The sequence below is a fragment of the Pogoniulus pusillus genome, chromosome 8, assembly GCF_015220805.1.
Source record: "Pogoniulus pusillus isolate bPogPus1 chromosome 8, bPogPus1.pri, whole genome shotgun sequence".
Classification (NCBI taxonomy): domain Eukaryota; kingdom Metazoa; phylum Chordata; class Aves; order Piciformes; family Lybiidae; genus Pogoniulus; species Pogoniulus pusillus.
Window position 1 is genome coordinate 12,153,707 of NC_087271.1, and position 20,496 is coordinate 12,174,202.

Here is a 20,496-nt window from a genome sequence, read left to right on the forward strand (position 1 = left end):
AACTTCTCCACAACCTCCCTTCAGGTAGCTGTAGAGAGCAAAGAGGTCTCCCCTCAGCCTCCTCTTTTCCAAACTAACCATCCCCAGCTCCCTCAGTCACTGCTTGTAGGATTTCTTCTCCAGGATGTTTCCCAGCTTCATTATGTTCTGCACTTGCTCCAGCACCTCCACATCCCTCTTTTATCAAGATGTCCCAAATTGAACAGAATACTTGAAGTGTGGCCTCACCAGAGCAGAGTACAAGAGAAAAAAATATCCTGTTATCCTAAATAATTATCCAATTAACCTAAATAATTCAGCAGTTAAGAATATTCAAGTATTCTTACCCCATACTTGGGAGGTTTCCCAAAGAAAAACCATGACAGTCAGTCAAGAACCATTAGTTCTCCTTCTTAAAAATATATACAGCTCTTGAAGAGCACAGAAGCAACAATACTTAAAGCCTTCTCCGAAGCAGTGATCTCAAACCCTCCCTTTCAAGCTGTATCAAATATAACTTTATATTGCCTCCCATAGGTAGGGCACCTTCACTAAGCATAAATCTCCAAGTTGTGAATAATTACAGTTCTACAGCACTTTAGTACTGGTTAGTTACAGCCCCATATTATGGTTTACCATTACCCATGTAACTGTTTCAAACGCTCAGGATCCTGAAGTACAGTAAGTGAAGTTTCTTAAGGAGAGAGATCTGGAAAGCTCTATTTTTAGAACACTTTCAGAATGATACCCCAGCTTCAAAGCTGCTACTACTTACTCCTAAGCAATTAAATAGGAATCACAATAAATTCAACAGAAAAAAAAGTTGTAGCTGCTGCATGACAAAAATCTCACTCCATTTAGAACAAGCTCATTTTGTTTCGGCACAGGAGTAATTTTTCTAATAAATTATACTCACTTGTAGCAGAACCAAGGAGATTTTTGGAAGACTTTTCTTCCCCTGTACTGTAATCCAGTGGATAATCTATGTATAAAGAAGAATATTTATGACTACAAGAATTAAATGCTTCATGAACAAAAAAAGGCCTCAACATTTAACATGTCATTCAACTGTCAATTTGACAGTGTGAACACAAAACTACAGAAACAAAAGTAAAGGTCAGCAATTATATATTGAAATACTAAGCTCCAGGCAATGAGAATCCCAAGGAGATTCAGGGTTCAAATTTCTGTTTCTCCAGGATTCATGATGCAGATGCAGCAACTTCTCATTGAGTTTCATATGAAGTTTATCCTGCTCCTCCTTGCAAGGGCTGGAGATTCCCTTACTTAAATACAAAGTCTGCAAGCCAAAATAAGAACCTTCCCAATTGCTTGCAGCATTGATCACACTAAATCTCAGGAAAACAGACTATGGCCAAAAAGAATAAAGCTGTTTTGTGTGAGCTACTTTCATTATTTTAGTTATCCTTAGTTAGTGCCAGTACATGAAGACAAGGGAATGGTTAACGGAATAAAGACTTACTTCCAGCATTTTAAAGTAACACCTAAAAATACTGAAATAGTGTGAACACCAGGAGCAAATTTAACAATCATTTCCCACACATAGGGAACGAGCCATGTGGCTAGCAGAAGCCACATCTGAATGGAAAAATATGCAGAAGTTTGCTTACCGTAATCTTCATCGAAGAGTTCTTGTCGTTCAGACTGATACTGAGAATCAGCTATTTCTTCATACTCTTCAACCATGCTAGTACCAAACACCCTAGGAAGAAAGTTTTAAGATAAGTACCTAGTATTAGTCCATCAGTCATGCAATTACTTGACAAAATTGATAATTAAGTAACAAACAGATAGGCAACAGTTACTTTCAGTTAACTAAAGCAGGAGGTATGCTTGTTTCCTCAAACTTTTATCCCCAAAGCCCACAGAATGCTGCACCAAAGAACAATCCTGTTTTTAATTCTAGTAATTCCGGGGACTTTTCCCCCTTTTTAACTGGAACTCATATATAGACTTCCTTTTCTTAAGATCTCCATGAGCTTTTACACCTCTATCTTTGCCTCTGGACATTCTCTTTAAAATTAGTACAGAGGCTGATTATTCTCTGAATTACACACAATTGTCCTGATTTAGATATTCCAAACATTGCTAACTGTATGTACCTGGGATGGTATGAGACACAACAGCTTCCCCAAAGGCTCCTGTAAGGCTGCTTTGCACTCCTGTTTCCCTAACATCCACCCTGCAAATATAAACTATTCCTTACGCACTGGAGAATCAAAAGACTAAAAGCTTCTTTGAACAGATGTGAAGCACACTAAGTTAGGCAGCTACTTCAATTTACAGTATTTGCAAATAACTTGTGCTGGTTTGAAGCTAGCTAGAATGTTTTGGTGGGAAGAAATAGATTACAGGCTGTGAAGGGGAAACAATGGTGATGTCTGCTTCACTCATAGGCTTGCTGAGATGTATAAGACCAAGAATCCCAACATAGATAAGGTAGTTGCTCTCTGTCCCGGCTCTGGGCTGCATCACTCTAACCTCACCTTTCGTCTCTCTGATTAATCCACTTGCTTCCTAACCCCCCTGGACGACCCTCCATTCTTTTTTGGGCACAAGGCAACGTCTGGGGTAAAGTAGAGGTGGGTGGGAGAAGGTGGAAGGGTGGTTGGAAGCCCCTCCTGGGGACTCAGGTTTCTGGGAGAGGTGTTGTGTTTCTGTATTACCTTTTACCTTGTATATTTCTGTGTAAAACTGTATAGATTGCAAATATCTGATTGTGTCTTGTGCTAAGCTGTAAATGTAAAAGCTTCATTCAATTTCCAGAGCCAGCTGAGTCTAGTCTGGAAAATTTCTAAAGTTGGGGGGGGGGCAGGTAACACCCAAACCATCACAAAACTTAAGACGAAAACAAGAAATTGTTGCCCAACTGTTATTAAAACACATTAATTCTCACTGCAATGAGGTAGAAAGATAAGGCAAAATGCTTAAGATATTACCTTATTAGACTTAAAGGACAAAAATGTTCTGATCCAAAGTGTGATATCAACTCCACCTAAAGAACAAAAGGTACTTAAACCCCTCAAGAATCAGAGTCAAAAGTTCATTTAACACATGAATCCAATCTTTTATTCAGGAAATCTGCAAATCACCCATAGCAGAAAAGCCTTTGAAAGATTTTTCTTGCCATGCATTAAAGTGATGAGTTGCAGCAGAAAACACCCCAAGCCCCATGCATTTATCATTCCAAAAGAAGAGTTTGCTAACCTTTATGTACTTGATGAACATCTGAAGCAAGAAAGGAAGAGAGGAAAAAAAAAATAAGATGTCAGTACAAAAGGATGAACACATGCCACAGGCAATTACAGGTTTGGTTGGTTTAATTCAGTACTATAACTGGCCAAGATGACAAGTTATGAAAGATGAAGTTGCAATGCTGCTTCATCTGTCTTAGGTAGCAAAATGTCATTTAGCCCTTGTACCTTTGCAGATTAAAAGTAACAAGCAACAAGTGTTTTATTAAGGAACTTAACAAGTTATTCAATTTTTCTAGGTAGCATTATTGCAGACAGAATACTTAAGTGTGTTAAGTGATAAGTGTATTTGCTCCCCCCCCTTAAAGAGCACAGATTACAGAAAGTGACTCCAAAGGAAAAAAGTCCTTCACAGCACACACTATGTACTGCTGCTTCACATTCAATATGCTTCAATTTATAGAAGTGATACTGGAAGAAAATGTATAGAGCATCTGATGATACACTTGAAAGCTTCAGTCATCAATGTATTTCTATTCAGAGCTTGGCTACACACTAGTCTTTATTTAATCTAAGCTAATTTGCAAGTGTAAAATGTATTTCTTAAACCAATATGTAGACACAACTGACAAGTGACCTGCAAATAAGGTCATGAAACTATTCCCATAAAAGCATTCTTACAAAAAAATTCCATTAGTTTGGATACAAGATCATTAAGCCTCTTCAAGAATCTGCAGCCTAGGCACACCTCAGCTTGCTTACTTTCTGTGGTATGAAGTAAAAATGTTGCAAGAACAACCTTTTGAAAATGTTAGTGTGGACACTGCTCAAGGCAGAACACTGCATCTGCCAAGAGACTAAGGGCTGAAGCATCTAATGTAAACCTGACACTTCATCAACAAGCAAGATTTCAGCTACCTTAGGACATTAATTCACTCAGAAAGCAGAATTAAAAATTAAATCTTCATGCTGTGACTCATGCAGGATTTCTGGGTAGTTAGGTAACTATCATTCTGAGCTGCTACTTCACAAAAGCATTTATCATTCAGTAGTACAATTTTTTTTTGTTGGCAGCAAGATAACATCACTGAAGAGGACCTAAAAGGTTTGTACTTTATTTGAATTCAAGCCTCCACAGGGTCCCAATATTTTCACATTATCGATGGAATTTTATTCTGAGGCTCCTGAGCAAAGAGCTTGCTGCTAGTTATTCTGAAGGCAGAGAGATCATGGCAAGTCCTCCAGTAGCAGTAATCTAAGCAACTTCCATGAGTCACAGTTTTGACTAACAGCACAACTGCACTTTGAGTCTATTGATGGGAACCAGAATTCAAATGCTCACTCTTTCAGATTCATTTTGAACTGCAGAGCAGAATATTTGCACAAAAGTACCAAAAAAAGGAAAGGAGGCATATTCTAATCTGTGCTCCAGGGAGTGTGATATATACACACACACACGTATATATATATTTTATATATATATACACACATACAAGCAAATACAGCCAAGAGTCAAAATAGGTCAATACTTCTCATCTTACATTCAGGAGACAGTTGGTTAAGTAAGGAAAAAAAAGCCAGACAATATTGAATTCTAATTCAGGTATCAACTAAGTATGTCCTTGGACACAAGCTATGTGTTTGGACACCAAATGCTTCTCCAGATCCTGTCACCATTGTGAGGAAGACAGCACACTTATGATTGTGTGACAAGATCTAGTACACCAGGGCCACTGTCACTAGCAAAACTAGTACAACTCATAGTAAGGCATGCTTTGGTTACAGAGTTCTCTGGATGCTATTATACAGAATAAGCACAACAAACCCTTCCTTCCTGAGAAGCTTTTGCAGTGTTAAGTTACCTTAACGTATTTTGCATACATCTGTTCATCCAGAGGAAAGCTTTGGACATTTCTCTCATCTCTGGCATGGAAAGTACCTAATTTAATCCATTTGTTTGTTGGGTACCTAGAAAAGAAACAATGGAATCAGCTAAGAGAAATGAAAGAACCTACTGTTCACAGAAAAGTTCTCCTTTTTCTTTCAGTTGCAAGATAGCAGCAATGTATGTTTTAGGGAAAGAGGAGTCACAAGATAAAGCTAGTCCCAATACAAAACCTCATCAGTTATCTCTTCACATATTAAAAACAGTCTGCAAGTCCTTGAGGCGTGAAACCCTATACTGGATCCAACTACTGAAATTCAGCCAGCCCGCAAAGTGGAGGCTCTGGAGTGGAAAACAGTCACCTCAGATGCACACAGAACAATGTGACACCTAAGTAGTAGGTTACTGAAAGCAAGCAGCAAAAAAAAAGTGAGCAAAACAGTTGGAACTAGACAACAGTTCAAGTGCTGAAAATCAGAGTCTACACATTTTAAGCACTGAAGAAGAAAGTGGGGGGGTTTCTGGATGCACTGTGCTGGGTATCCTCTTTTTCACACATCAGAAGTAAAAAAGTTACAGGAAGCATGGAAAGAACTCAAGCCACATGTTCTAGGACCTCACAGTTGTCCCTTCAATGGAAAAACATACCTTAACTGATAATACACACAACCCCCCCCTTATAATTTCACAATTACTTTTTGCATAATAAGAGACATACACAGAGCATCTTCTATGAAGCCATCCATTTAACAATCATTCTTTCATTTTTCATTCAGAAGGGCGAGTTTTGACCACATACCTGTCACTAATAGACACCAGAAAGTCTTTAGGAGTGGAAGAGAATAATTCGTGATTTGCAATGTCGAACTGCTTTACTTGGACTGGTTCACAGAGCTCAATAACGAACCTTGAAGACAAACAGGAAATAATCTTTAAAAGCACTTTGCCTTCTGCTGTTGCAGTCTTCAGTCCTTTACCTTTTCAGTGCATACTTCACTAGGTATAAAAGAACACTACGGAAATGCTGTGCAATGTGGAGGCATCATTTGCTGCTCCCTTCAACTCACTAGTGACATTTACCTGCATATCTAGCTCAGTAACTTGACACCACCTACACCTCTAAGAGCTTCCTTCATCTTATACTCAAAGACAACAATGCACAGAACTAATAACCAAGGATAGCAAGCATCATTTAAACCACACCTGAAACAGTAGTTGTTACATGGTAAATTCTCATCCTGTGTCCTATAAGTAATTGACAGCTGGAGAAAGAAATAAAATTCTTCACTGGAATTCTCTTCTGTAACATTATAATTATGCAAAACCTACAAATACTGAAGTGAGTAAAGTGCAATCCTAAGCTACCCCTGAATCTTACTTCTCAACATCAGAGACAGAATTCTATGGGGGACATCATAAAGCATCTAGTGCTGAATCCATGAGAGTTCCTTACAGACACAAATTAGGCAGCAACACAAAGGTCACATCACTCCCACAGGACACATACAGTCCCATCCAATGGGAAATTATAACCACTCCTGTATACAAACAAGGCTCAGTAACCTACCAGATTTTAGTACTGCAAGGATTTAGCATATAAAGGTCCATGTTCTCCATCAAAATAGCTGAAGTGCTCTGTATAAAGAAGAGAATTAGTATTTTAAGTTGTATGGTTGATACTAACCCAGCACCAAGGGGTTTTCCCCTCTCTCCAAAAAGAAGTTTCATATTAGTTGTTTAGACTACTGCCAAGTCTCACAACATCTAAGGAGACAGTACGCTGTGCTACTTTGGGACAATCACAGGTTATTTACTATGGTGAGCTGCTTAATACAACCTGTTGTTTCTGTAGTAAGTAGACCTTGCTCCACCTTCACTTTAGTTTATGAACCATTTTTTATAAGTCAAAAATCACGACGAACCTGACCATAAAAAGATTACTTCAGTGTTCAGTTTCAGCTAAGGGCACTTTGGACAGCTTCTTGCCCAAGAGTAAACTGAAAGAACGCACAATAATTAGAAAACACTTACCTTTGCTTCTGGATTTGCTGCCAAAATCTTGGCACCACACTCTACAGAGGCATAGTTATTTCTGTTTTTCTGGACTTTTTTTGTGGAATGCTGCCCACCAACTGCAGAAGGGTGCATTGACTGACCTAGGAACAAGAAAATATTGCTACTATAAGAAACACAAACAGCATTTTCACTGTCAGTGAACTTCTGCTCACCATTTTTATGTAATAACTGCTATTAATTATGTAGTTCTGTCCCAGGCTGCTTTCCAAACAGTTTCACTAGTCAAATATGATTTAATCAAAGATGAAAGTGGTCTGTATTTAGACCAAACCAATGATTTTTAAACTTACTCTTTTCTTTCTCCACTTCCATGACTTTCTTCTTCCATTCATCAAATGTTGGAATGTCTCCAGGGTCCTTTGGAGTCATCACTGATGTAGGGTCAATTTCTCCTGTTTTCTTGTAGTCTTTCTACAAAAGAACAAACCATCAACTGTGAATGTGTTTCAGTATCCAAGAAAATAAAGATGAACTTCAAGTCAACAGTAGATGCACTATTTGAACCTATGTTAAAAACTTACTGCCAAGGTAAGCTCACAAGCCTGAAAAAAACATGTGTTTATTTCCTCACAGAAGTCTTTCACTTAAGATTTTGTTCATTTTTGAGGCTAATTTTTGTGGCTAAATACATTAAGCCAAACAGAAGCATTTTGTCTCAAAACTTCTTTTTTCTTCCAAATTTTTGTTTTACCTCCTTAGGTGGAAAAATTTCTGTAGCAAAAACCTTCAAATATGAATGTTGGTTGTGACAGAATTCCAGAGGTCTTCTGGAGTTTCTGACCACCTCAAACAACATCAGAGGGAGATATTGTTTTATAATATTTTAAATGTTTAATAAGCAAAGAAAATTTAATTGGACTTGCCTGACAAAGCAGAAACCCCTTTAAATTAACCATATGTTATACCATTTCAAGTCAGCTTGCCTATTATACAAACAAATTTCTAGCACATCACCAGATGTACAAAAACCTGTCCTGGACATTTCAAATATAGGTTATTTTGTAGACTACATTTTACAGGTAGTTTCCAGAACAACTTGTTTGTAGGTTGATAATTTTTCTGCACTTAAAACAAGAATTCTATCACATAGTTCTGTAGATGAAAGCCCTCAAAGAGAGCCAAGCCCATGTATTTGGACAAATGTGATGCAAGACTTCTTCACATGACTACATTGCAGCAAAATTTTAGATATGGCATACACAAAAATAGACCCTGTAAAAACCCTCTGTATCTTCCTCTCCAAAGAAAGTTCAGGACATAAGATCCTCCTTGAACTATGATGAAAGTGCCAAGTCAAAACTTTGAGTAAGCAATGCCAAATCATGCTCTTGCTTAACTATGACATCAGGTCAATACCTGATGTAATTACTTTAAAGATTGCAATTTAACCTTGGAGTAAAGAAAGAAAATTTTGGCCTTTTTAAAAATAATACTAGTTTACACCAATTTTTTTGTAGTAAGTTCTTTTGAAGACTTTTTGTGACTGTATGTGACTAAAGCACACTGAATTCTGTTCAATGATCTCTGGAAATGTGTTTTAAAACAGAGTTAGCAAAGTTACTAGTGACAGCTTAAACATCATGTGAAGCTCAACTAGCAAAACGTGGTATTGCTATGACCTTGGTTATTCTTCACCTACTTAGAAAATGTAAGCTTTAGGAAGTGCCTCACGGTAAGAACATAGCAGCAGTCACACAGTTAAATCAAAGACCTGTCTAGCTAAATATCCCACAAATAACTTACCTAGGAAAGAATAAAAGCACACTAAATGCTTTGTATTTCCTCCAACTGTCATCTTTGCCTCCAGTTATCTGCTTGCTATTCAAAAATTTCCTCACTCAGTCAAGATTCAAACCTCAGACTTCTCTTCTACAAACTTACCTGGATCATGCAACAGCCTCCAGATGGTGTTTGAGGGTTTTTTACTGTTGTTTGTGATTGTTTGTTGTTGGTATTTTGGGTTTTTTAAACCTATGTAAAAATTGGAGCATTCACAGCATCCCATGGAAGTCTCATCTTAACTATCTGTTATATGAAGATTTCTTCTGGATTCCACTTCAGATAGTTATTTGATTTCCCCGAGTCTCATATTAAAGAGACTTAGCTCATACAAAAAAAAAGTGTTCAGTGCCAATGGATCAAGCTCACTGCACTTTTCTCTCAATTTATCCTCCCTTGTGGAGATGACAACACCAGATCCACCTACAATGCTCAAAATGTGAGGGCTGGGCATTTATAGAGCATCAGATGGTTATCATTCATCTTTCACAATGGTGATAACTTAACAGAGGGTATTAGGCTCCTGTGTGTCTTGAGTGGGTATGAGTACTGCTTACCTCCCTTTTTAAGTTCTCTGAGGCATTCAGAGCCGATTTTTGCTCATCTGTCCCCTTCTCACTTGCTGAAACTTTTGACTCAAAGTCTGATTTTGTCTTCTTTCCCTTGCCATGTGAAGATGATATGTTCTCTATATGCTGACCTGCAAGGCTGCAAGTTTTCATACTATTAAGACATATAAGATGATCACATTATCAGCCACATGCAGAATTAATCACACAAATATCAAGATAAGCAAGCACCTACAAATGTTTGTTGCCAAGCCAGGGCAGAAAGGAACAATTACTTTTCAATTATTCAAACTCACCATCTATTTAAATTTCAACGCTCACCTTTCTGGTGGACTGACAAAAGAGGAAGGTTCACTCTGCAATTCAGCCTCAAGTGTTCCACCAATATCGCAGTCAGGTTCTGACTGATCAGTTTCACTAGAGCTGACTACAGGGATATCAGCACGGGAATTTTCTATTGCACTGAAGAAAAAGAAAAAACCTGGATTTTACCCTTTTGGTAATGTAAACAACCTCACTAATCAACCATAACACTAAAGCTATTTAAAACGTTTTAAAAAGCAACAGTCTTACAGAAATAAATCGAGAAAAGAGGGATGAAGAATGCTATACTTTGTGGAGCTGCATTCTCAGCTGTACTCATATAAGAATGGAATTTCCTTTTCCAGACTGTTTGTCTCAAAGGAACACAAAGCTGGCTTCTCATGTCCCAAAACATCTAACCAAACACTGTGAAGGATAATTCTTCCCGTCATTGCTACAAATTAAGAACAGCTTCAGAGTTACCCAACTGCCAGCAATTTTCCTTTTCAAAGGAATGAAACACGAGACTGAGTCCATCACTAAAAGCTCCTAATGTTTTCAAGCCAGTGGGCAATCATCAGAAGAGAACTTGGCTAAAACTAGGAGAAAAGAAGTGGCACAACCATACACAGTACAGCCAGACAGACTTCTGCCTGTACACTAGATATTTTTTCCTAGTGTAATAAAAATGAGGTAAACCACCAGACCATTATCCAAGCCGCATCAGCAGCCCAAACTAGCTAATCAGCCCAGTAAATTTACTGCTTCTCTCCCTGAAAGGCAGAACACTGAATCAGACAAATCCAAGACAGAAACTGAAAATAAAGCCTCTCTCTAGGAATGATGGAATGGGTGGGCAGAAGATGAACAAATAACTTCCAGTTGCTAACATCTGTGGCTGTCCTTATTTATCCAGTACTGAGATGACTCCCACATCGATCTGGTCTATAGCCTAGATCAATCTGAGGGCAGGCTTTATCCTGCCTCCTAAACATCAACATAAGCCCGCAGCAAACTAGGTTAATCCAATAACATGACACAGATGTCAAAACACAAACAGTACGTCAGCAGCTTAAAAAGGGATCTTCCTGATTCTTTGCTGCAGTTACCAACAGAAGCAACTGCAACAAAACCACAGAGCCAATTTCAGTACTTTTTAAATGGCAATTCCCATACTATTAAAACCAAAAACTCTCACAGGTATTCAAGACTTTTTGCTAAGTAGCAAAATCAAACAAACACTAAGAATATAAGAATTTATTAGCTGAAAGCAGGGAGCAGTTTCTCTGAACAGCCTGACATGAACACATCTGAGATGCACAATTTAGCTCTGTGTGTAGCACTTTAATGACCAAAGGAAGATCGATGGATACAATTAAAGAACTCCACATATATTTGATCTCAGTGGATAGATGACAAGTGACTTAAATATGGGACACATATGAACTTTAAAAATACTCTCATATATGAACTTAAAAATACTCTCATATCAGAGTGCACCTGACTGGCATCAAGTAATTAATCCTTGCAGAAGGCAAGCAGCACAGGCCTAAAGCTGCACCTTTGAACATTCTCATTTGAATACTCCCCTTTGAATACTTTCATCTGTTAGTGGCTTTGTCTGAATTATACAAGTGCATTACCAAGCCCACTACACATGGTTGCTCTCCACTTGCAGCTAGAAGAGGAGGTCAGATTGTTTTTCAGTATGTTTTCTCTAGGTTAGATCTGTATAGCAAAGCTACAATCAATGCTCTAATGAAAAAGATTCATTGCAAGGTAAAAATAGTTTGGAATGACAACAGCAGGATTTTAAATGCATTTACACAGTACAGTAGTCAATAAGTGCTATAAAAAGACCTCCTGAAATCCCAGTTTTGCTTTAAAATAACTACAAATTTGGGAAATGTGATTATTGAACATTTGCAATTGAAGATACTCATGAAGTACCAAAGTACTTGATCTTGCTTAGCACATTAGGCAAGATGAAACAGCAAAGATTTCCAGACCTTCCTATGTTAAAGAAACTAAATCTGACAAACCAGAAAAACTTGACTCTTAAAAAAGTAACAAAACAAATAGGACAACACACTGCTGAAAAGAAACCTACTTAACTTTTAATGTGCTGAATTTTTATCTCCCAAAATATCAGATCATTATCAGCAGATAATCAGAAGAATATATCTATATATATTCCCCCTAGCACACATTGGAAACCCCAGGAGAATTCTGTCAAAGTAGAAGCAAACACATGAATTCCCATACTCAAGCTCCTATTTGATAGGACAGCAATCCACAAAATGGAGAATAAAACTAAGCACAACTGAATACACACAACCAGACACTAACACCAGAATGACAAACTGTCACAGCTGCATTTATACCAAAATCTGTTATTTAATCCAAAGCCTGTCAAGATCAGAACTTTGAGACTGCTCTGTTGTTAAGGTCTGAAATAAAATTATGCAAGTTCTTCCAATGTCTCACCACCCTCAAGTTCTTCACCATGAGGGTGGTAAGACTCTGGAACAGGTTGCCAAGGGCAGTGGTGAAAGCCTCATCCCTGAAGGTCTTTAAGGTCAGGCTGGATGTGGCTCTGAGCAAACTTATCTAGTGTGAGGTGTCCCTGGCCTTGGCAAGGGGAGGTTGGAACTGGATTATCCTTGAGGTCCTTTCCAGCCTTGACAATTTTGTGATTCTACAATTCCTAAACATAAACTGACGCAGCCTCAAAAGCACATGTGTGAAGGGCAGAAATCCTGAAGACCAGAGGGTTTTCATAGTACAGATTTTTTAGCACATAAGATGCCAGATTTTTTTTCTGTCAGAACAGCAGCTAAGAAACTGATCCTGGTAATGACATTTCACACAAGTACACAACTACTAATTCACACACTAAGAGGCATGTTCCATTAGCATCGACTCCATAAAATCAACATGTAGCAGAAGAATCACGCAGCAATCTAACATTACTAAGCAGCCTTTTGAATAACATCAGATCAAGTCATGTTCTCTTAAAGACCAAAACGATACCTTAAAATACAAAGAAAACCAAAAACTTACTCAGGCTGTGAGACTGGAGGCATCTCTGAGGTAGGTGAACTGGAAATGTTTTCAGTGCTTGGAACTATGCTAGAAGTTTCACTTAAATCTACTAAAGGCAGAGTCTCAACTTCAGTCTGGCTGGCATCACTCATTGCTGTAGTCTAAGAAAACATGAGAGATGGACATACTTTTTTTACAACTTAAACAGGAAAAGCATTCATACAATAACATCTAATGCAGAGATTTAACAGCACAGATTCCTGCCATCAGTGAGACTAAGAACCAGACAGCAGAAGCTGAGAAACAAATTTTCTTTCTCCAAAAATCCAGGTGGATACTCAGTGCTACTTTGAGACAGTTGCAAAACTATTCCATGGTCTGCAACAGAAACTTAAAAATATTAACTGAAGTATGTGCAAGAACTTCCTCAACTTCTATAAAAAGACAGCCACAAGAACACCTGTTTTGAGTATTCCAGCAACTGAAATACATTCTTCTGTTTGCATGTGCTATTACAATAAAATTTATATTTACTATTTTCAGCCTTAGCTTAATTTTGGGGAAGGCTGTCAATTTTATCACTCCAATCAAGGTCCAAAACGATTTAGAAGCCTATTCCGTTGTAGCTGAAGACAGAGATAAATTGCTTATCACTTTCAAGAGTCTAGTAATTTTGAATCTTATTTATTCTGGTCTCCAGTTTTCATAAACTCTTGCACAGCATAATCAAAATGAGGTTTTCTATATCTAGAAAAGTACATAAGCATCAAAACAGGTCAGATTAGCTCTTGCAGCAATGGAAAATACTACCAAACAAGAGCCTCTGGTCATTAGCTGAATTAGACGTAGCTGAACAGATCTGGAATGTTTTCCTATAGAATTACATATCTAACCCATGCAATATGTACTGGGAAGCACATCCTAGGTATGTGGTCTTGTAATCCACAAAACATATCAAATCATCTTTAACAGTGGTCTTTGTAACATTTGACCTCAAACACTGACTTAATGACACACAGAACTGAAACACAACCCTTTTACCATTTCAGCAAAGGAAATCAAACAAATAGAAGCCATGAAGGATTAAGTCTACAATGGACTGTAGTGATCATCAAGTCTGATGTACCAAAGAGACCTCAGTAAGGAGTTTTATGTTTTAGATACAAAGAGACATCAATTATATAGAACATCCAATTTTAATTTAGCTTGAAAGATTTAGTAACTCCATACAACTATAAAATTACTCTTTTTAATTCCTTATGCATGTAGGCAATGCAAGATCTGTCAGTTCACACATTCTCCTTCACTGGAAACATGAGTCTGACAGCAACTCTGCATGCAACTGGAATGTGATAGATAGTTACTACAAGCTTTAGATAACCAAAATGAAAGACTGAAATCAAGAAGCATTTGAAGAATGTACAGGGGGAATGAAATAAAAGTCTTGCCTGGTCAGGTTTTGTAAAATCAACAAGCAGCTTTTCCGTAGAACTCTGTGTACCTGAGTCTGTATGGTCAGACTCCAGTTTTGGGCCAGCCTCTTCACTCTAGTATAAAGGTAAACCAACAGTGAGCATGTAGTAAAACACGACTTCTGTTCTAGTGAAGGGAATACTACTACCTTTACAACAATCAAAATATCAGTAAGAAGTTAAGCTAAATGAATCTTCATAGCCACTGCCCACATGTTTAAAATCTCATCTGGACAAAGACTAAAGTATGTTAAAGCAATTCAGTTAAATCTTCCCAGGAAAGACCATATTAACTTTGTTTAAAATCATTCTGATTGGGAGCCAAAGAAAGTTAATCATTCTGACAAGATCTCATGTTGATGGATCCCCCCTCATCAACTTGCTGCTCAAAACAGAAGGAACCCACTCCCCAAAAACAAGTCCTCAGGTGACTTTCAGGAAACAATCATTAAAAATAAAACTTGGCAAATTTCACTTATAGCAGATTATCGGTAGAACTAGAATATTAAGAAATCCTGAGTATTTAAAGTTGTTTTTTTTCCCTAGTCAGGCTCAATATATTTTCCACATTTGATGCAGTATATTAAAGCTTTCTTAGGATAAGGACCACAATTAGCATTACTGCTTACTGATGGAGGAAATGAGAAAACCAGTAATATCAGTACTACCCATGATTAGCATAAGTCTGATTCTTTACTTATGGATGTTACCACGACTTTCTGATATGACTCACCAGCTTGGGAACTCACTACCAAATTGCAATATGAAGAAACTCATGAGTTAATCAGGGTGAGATGATTACTCAGCACTTCAGGTTAAATACAATTTAACATAAATAAGAAAAAGGACAGAACCTTGCATGTGAAACACTAGTGAACATATTTTAGTGCTGTTAATTGCTATTAGACAGAAAACAAAGTGATACATACTGACATAATAAAACAAAGTATTCTCAAGTCTTCTACTTAGGACAGCAATCATTTGTGCACTGGGTTGCAACAAACGCAACTGGCAAACTCTGGCCTAGACTTATCTGGGTCATCATCTCCTACCACAATCTCTAACAAGCCACGTGCCATTCCTGATGACCATTTCATCTAATGGAGCCACCACTACTAACTTTCCTATTGGCTGCCCATACACAAAATGACCAGCTGTATTGTCATAACTGCAACAACCTTAAAGGAAAGCATCGGAATATAACATCTCCCTTCTCAGAACAAACTCAATACAATAAACTTCCCAGCCAAGATGATTTTATGAATTATAGTGTATAAATTAAAGGGGGGTTTAAATTTAATGTCAAGTCAGACTGAGTAGCTAATTAACAGGATTTATTCAGCATACCTTTTCCTGGATATTTTCATCATCATTTGCCAGGGTACAAGCATCACCTGTAGCATACTGCACTGATGACGAAAGACTGTCTTTACAAAAGACATGCCAAATAGGAAAGCTATTTAAAAACAAAAGAAAAAGGGAGTCAGTCTTGATTTAAAACAAATAAATTATATTTTTTAATTCCCTCCATGTTGTCCCCCTCAACATTTTTCAACTGTTTCCATAAAATGCCTAGAAAATAAACATACACACATACAGTTCATAGGCACTTATTTATCAAAACTATCAAAGGACTTAAAGAAACTGGTTAACAGAATACACAGAATGACAGAATATTAAGAGCCTGGAAGGGACCTCCAGAGATCGAGTCCAACTCCCCTGCCAAACAGGATTATCCCGGGTAGTTCACACAGGAATGCATCCAGGTGGGTTTTGAAAGTCTCCACAGAAGATGGCTGCAACTTCTCTGTTCCAGTGCTCTGTCACCCTCACTGTAAAGAAGTTTCTCCTCATGTTGAGGTGAAACCTTCGTGTTCCAGTTTGTAGCTCCTGCTCCTTGCCTTATTGCTGCTGACCACCGAAATGAGATTGGCTCCATCCACCTGACACCCACTCCTCAGATGAGATTTTGACTCAGTCTTCTCCCCTCTAGACTAAACAGTCCCAGGTCTCTCAGTCTCTCTCCATAAGGGAAATGCTCAAGTTCCCCAGTCATCCTTGTGGCTCTCTGCTGGACTCTCTCCAGCAGGTCCCTGTCTCAAATACACTACTTTCAGAAGACGAAAGTATCACCAAAACAGTAACAGGAGTGATATCACACCACAAGGTAGGAACTGACACAAATTAAGTTACTGCAAGCCAGAAATAATCTCCATCAATGATATCCTTTGTCCTACAGCAATGGGATGTTTAGCCATGATTATTACTATGCAAAGCCAAAGCCACAGATTAAAAAAAAAGAAAGCTCATTACTTCCCTGTACTGCTCAAACCTGAGAAAATGTTGTACAGTCAACATCAAGCATGTTTAAGAGAATTAGAGAAAGGCACACATAAAGCCCAGTGAAGATGTAAAGACAAACCAGGTGCTGGCTTTAGGTACAAGGCTCATTTTGCATTTTCAGTTCTAAACAGTTTTGGTCTCAGTAGAAATGGATTTATTTCTGTAGAAAACCAGTCAACATCTAGACAAACATCTGCACCAGAACTGTTATTGGTGCTTATAGTGCATGGCTCCACATATCCTAGCTAACATGTGCACAGAGAACCATTAGGCTTGGAGGCTCAAAGCCCAGCAAAGGTCTTCATGCAGCCTTCAAATAAGCCCAGCAAAATGCTATGCAAATTGAGCTTTCAGTGGAATTTCATCAGTACGTGACCAGCAGAATCATCTTCTACTTCAAAGCCAAAACACTTTTCCAGGAAATGCTGCTTACATGACAACCAGGTGATCACTATGACCTCCCCATCAATTCACACAAACACTACTCTGCATCCCAGAATAAAGGCTACCACTTCCTCCTCCTAAGAAGAGACAGATCTACAGCAGATGTTTAAGCATACATGAAATCTGAATACAACCTCCTTTTGACACAAGTTTTGGAAACAAAACAGCCTCACTAGCCAGTCATAATAGCCAGAATACTAGTAGATCAGGATTTGCTTACATCACTGGGAACAGCCTAGTATTTAGAATTCGAGTTGCTACCTGTTCTAACTTCATGATCAGCTTCAGTGGAAAGTATATGCAGTGTATAACTAACTCCACTAACAAAAACCCCATGCTGCAGTCGACCAGCCTAGTACTAAAACCAGTTTCATGCATATATATATATATATATATACACGCACAGAGGAAGCACTGTTTCCCCACACTACCGGAAATCACAAAACTGGGCTTTCATTGTACAGCTATAAATCTATGGCTCCTCTTCTACTCACATCAGCAGAGAGGATTACTGGGCTTTCATTGTACAGCTATAAATCTATGGCTCCTCTTCTACTCACATCAGCAGAGAGGGTTAGCGAGACATGAGCCATTTGAAATCCAAGTTATCTCACCCTCAGAAGAGCAGAACACAGGGCACTTGCATCATAAAAATATAAAAGAAACAAAAAAATAATACAGAACAAACTGCAGCTCATCCCACTCCATTATACATGCACATAAATGTTATTTCTATTTTGCTTACACTCAGGGGGGAACTTCAGTGAGCTGTACACAGCACTATGAAGTCCTTTAATGTAGGAAAGGAAAGGTATTATTGGCTGTGAATCAGCACTTTAAAACACAAGGTGTATTTTCATAACCACATTAATAACTACTTTAGAACTTGCAGTCACAAAAAACACTTAGCACAAATGGCATTTCTTGCCTTAAAATGCTGGTACTTTTACTGCAACAAAACATGCTTTATTAATGCATCAATGCAGCTTTTAGAAGAATACTGTTTGACAGCTCACAGATTTAAGCTATTCTGACATAATCTTTATCCAAAATCTGATTTATTTTCAGAAATAAGTCTCTCTCTGCTCCTCAAGTCAAACATGATGCCTCCAGTCTCCCATGATCCCTCTAAGCAAGGGAGGAGGCTGCAAATTAATTTTGTGTATGTGTGCATACGTGCACTCACAGGACAACCAGAGCCCTGCTGCAGCAGATGACAAATGGTATCAAGCTCTGACACAAGAGCACAACTCTAAGTGAGACTGTGCGAAGTTAAATTAATCATCTTATCTGGATCATTACTATTCCTTTTCTCCTGTCTTTTCACATTTTGCATACTTATTCAACAGGCCTCTTTAGCCACAGGCTGTTAAATTACATAGCCCACAATAAATATTTTTTTTTAAAGGCATTTCCCTAGATGCATCAAAGCAATGAACACAAAATCCTAAATGTCAATTTACAGAGAACAGAATTTGCCTTGAGTGAACATGCATAGTGAAAGCACAGCAGCTTCTGCATCTATGAATACATCTTTCCCTTTCTCATGACAAAAGAGTAATATTTCAATGCTGTCTTGGAAGCAAACAGATCTAATGCTCAAATGGTACAGGAGATTAGTTACTAGATATACTGTCTCAGGTACAAAGTATATCTTGAAATGATGTTAACAATGTAGCAGTACTTTACAGCGATTGCTCCAAACACAAAACAGTTAGTGACTTGCATCCCTACAGAAATTTTCAGTTAATTGCATTTTTGCTAAACATGATTGAAAACAGCAGACACTATTAAATCTCACAAAGAACAACAATTTACGCACAAGTCTTAAGCACATCATTAAAGTGTTTCAAAAGCAATTTTCTCTAACACACCACTAATTTTTCAGCTTGATATGAACAAATCCAAAAGCAAAAAGCTGCAAGCCCAGACACAGAAAGGAGGTGTGGGGGTGTGCATGTGGAATCTTTACTCTTCACAGGTCAGGCACACACTGTGGTTCTCTGAGGCAGAAAGCCTGCTCAGCCCTAGCTGAATGGCACAGTACGCTCACTGCTATACAATTAGCTACGCTCTGCTGATGGCTGTTATGTTTCTGAAAAGGAACATGCTGAAACTCATAAGTGTAGGCAGTTTTGAAATTGTAGAGTAGATGCCATGTGAATCTGTCCAATTCTAACTTGGCTCAAACTCAGTAATTGTGAAGAAGGCTGCAGAACACTATCAGATGATGAAGTTAGTGATAACTGTTTTGACAAGCATAAAAATCAAGTAGAAAGTAAACAACCAGCAAGAAAAAAAATGCTAGTTATGATTATACAAAAATAAATCCAAATTAGCAAAGGTAAGGGCAGGTTTTCCATGTTTAATATCATCAGAGAAAACTAGCCTAAGCTTTCCTTTCCAAAGACCTCATACAAAAACACTCTTACTCCCACAAGATTCAGTTCAAACACATCTGTCTTCTAAATGATTCAAGAGTTTTCTTAAGTTCTCCCCAGACAAGACCTATTTCTGGAAATAGGAGACTGAGGCAGCTCAAAACAACTTACAGCTGACACCTGCAAGAGTAATTTCAAGCCCAGGGCAAATAAAAGGAAGCTGTCACTAGTGTACTGATAATCAAGCTGTCTTTGAATGCAGAAGGAACAGTCTCTTTCCAGGATGATCACTGGCATTTTGTGCATCTCTCTCAGAGTTGTATTACCAACAAGTGTAGATGTCCAGTGATGGGGCTTTTAGCCAAGAGGGAAAATGGAGATGTCACTGTCCCTGCCATGTGACACTTCTCTACTGAAAATACTCACAGCATCACTTCAGAATAGGCAGGTAAATTTTGGTCCTAGAGGCCAGAGAACTGGCAAAGTAGATCTACAAAAGAGACAGAGGATTCTATTTGTTAGCTAACACTTATAGTATTGATTACAGAATCAAGATGAATTTTTTGGATGAATCAGGTTAAAAAAGTTGTAAAAGGGCAAAAAAGGCAGGAAAGTATCTTCTGCTTTTAAGAAAATCTTGCAAGTCTGCCATCACTAGCCTGTCAAAGAGAAAAGAAAGCCTGTAAGAATAAACTCAGCAGATCCACAACCAGACTCTGGAGTTAGCAGTAGTCTGCCTTCCAGACACTACTAATGCAAACAGCAAAAGGAGGGAACCCTCATCCTTTCCCCAGTTAACTCTGGGGAATCAATCTTTCTCTCAGAATAGTTCAGCAAGAGGCACTTGTATCTAAAAGGGCCTGCAGAACAAAGTCAATCACTCAGAAAATGAAGATTGGATTTTTAGAAGCGAGATTGTTTCAGTCAGAAAACTACTTCCGAGGCACTGTTTCAGCACAATCTCCTCCAACACTCATTTCTGCATGTGATGTGGAAATCAGTGTT

The 20,496-nt window shown here is 38.2% G+C and overlaps 1 protein-coding gene across 6 annotated transcripts in view; it reads right to left on the reverse strand.

The window, feature by feature from the left end:
• Window positions 1–20,496, reverse strand: part of SUCO (SUN domain containing ossification factor) — a 39,434-nt gene that overhangs the window by 12,304 nt on the left and 6,634 nt on the right. For 2 of the 6 annotated variants that reach the window (XM_064147244.1, XM_064147245.1), the window contains exons 2-15: window positions 15,671–15,779; window positions 14,300–14,398; window positions 12,870–13,012; window positions 9,825–9,965; window positions 9,492–9,642; window positions 7,446–7,566; window positions 7,111–7,235; window positions 6,647–6,714; window positions 5,879–5,986; window positions 5,057–5,162; window positions 3,208–3,228; window positions 2,940–2,995; window positions 1,611–1,702; window positions 896–961 (exon numbers count right to left, since the gene is read on the reverse strand). In XM_064147244.1, coding sequence (XP_064003314.1) covers window positions 896–961; window positions 1,611–1,702; window positions 2,940–2,995; window positions 3,208–3,228; window positions 5,057–5,162; window positions 5,879–5,986; window positions 6,647–6,714; window positions 7,111–7,235; window positions 7,446–7,566; window positions 9,492–9,642; window positions 9,825–9,965; window positions 12,870–13,012; window positions 14,300–14,398; window positions 15,671–15,779 — 1,406 coding nt within the window. Of the gene's footprint in view, window positions 1–895; window positions 962–1,610; window positions 1,703–2,939; window positions 2,996–3,207; window positions 3,229–5,056; window positions 5,163–5,878; window positions 5,987–6,646; window positions 6,715–7,110; window positions 7,236–7,445; window positions 7,567–9,491; window positions 9,643–9,824; window positions 9,966–12,869; window positions 13,013–14,299; window positions 14,399–15,670; window positions 15,780–20,496 lie in introns of those variants that run through there. The other 4 variants (XM_064147240.1, XM_064147239.1, XM_064147243.1 and 1 more) reach the window with 2 other exon arrangements.